Source organism: Eimeria mitis, genomic scaffold, assembly GCF_000499745.2.
Source record: "Eimeria mitis Houghton genomic scaffold, Emh_scaff2899, whole genome shotgun sequence".
NCBI lineage: Eukaryota > Apicomplexa > Conoidasida > Eucoccidiorida > Eimeriidae > Eimeria > Eimeria mitis.
In genome coordinates, this window is record NW_013571238.1 from 3,878 (window position 1) to 4,090 (window position 213).

The 213-nt window shown below is 40.8% G+C and overlaps 1 protein-coding gene across 1 annotated transcript in view; it reads left to right on the forward strand.

The window, feature by feature from the left end:
* Positions 1 to 213, forward strand: part of EMH_0060060 (uncharacterized protein) — a gene marked incomplete at both ends in the record, with an annotated part of 3,608 nt that overhangs the window by 498 nt on the left and 2,897 nt on the right. Inside the window, one exon of the mRNA XM_013497743.1 lies at positions 1 to 145. Within this exon, the coding sequence (XP_013353197.1) occupies positions 1 to 145 (145 nt within the window). The remainder of the gene's footprint in view (positions 146 to 213) is intronic.

A 213-nucleotide genomic window follows, 5' to 3' on the forward strand; every position in this document is an offset into this window, starting at 1 on the left:
AGAGAAAGAGAAATAGAGAGAGAAGAGATAGAAAGAGAAAGAAAAGAAAGAAAAGAACAGAGAGAAAGGGAAAGAGAAAGAGAAAGAGAAGAGGGAGGAGAAGAAGAAGAAGAAGAAGAAGAAGAAGAAGAAGAAGGGGGTGATAGTGAGGGCGAAGCAAACGAACACAGCCAACATATATATACATTAAACTCGCTGCAGCAGCAGCAGCAG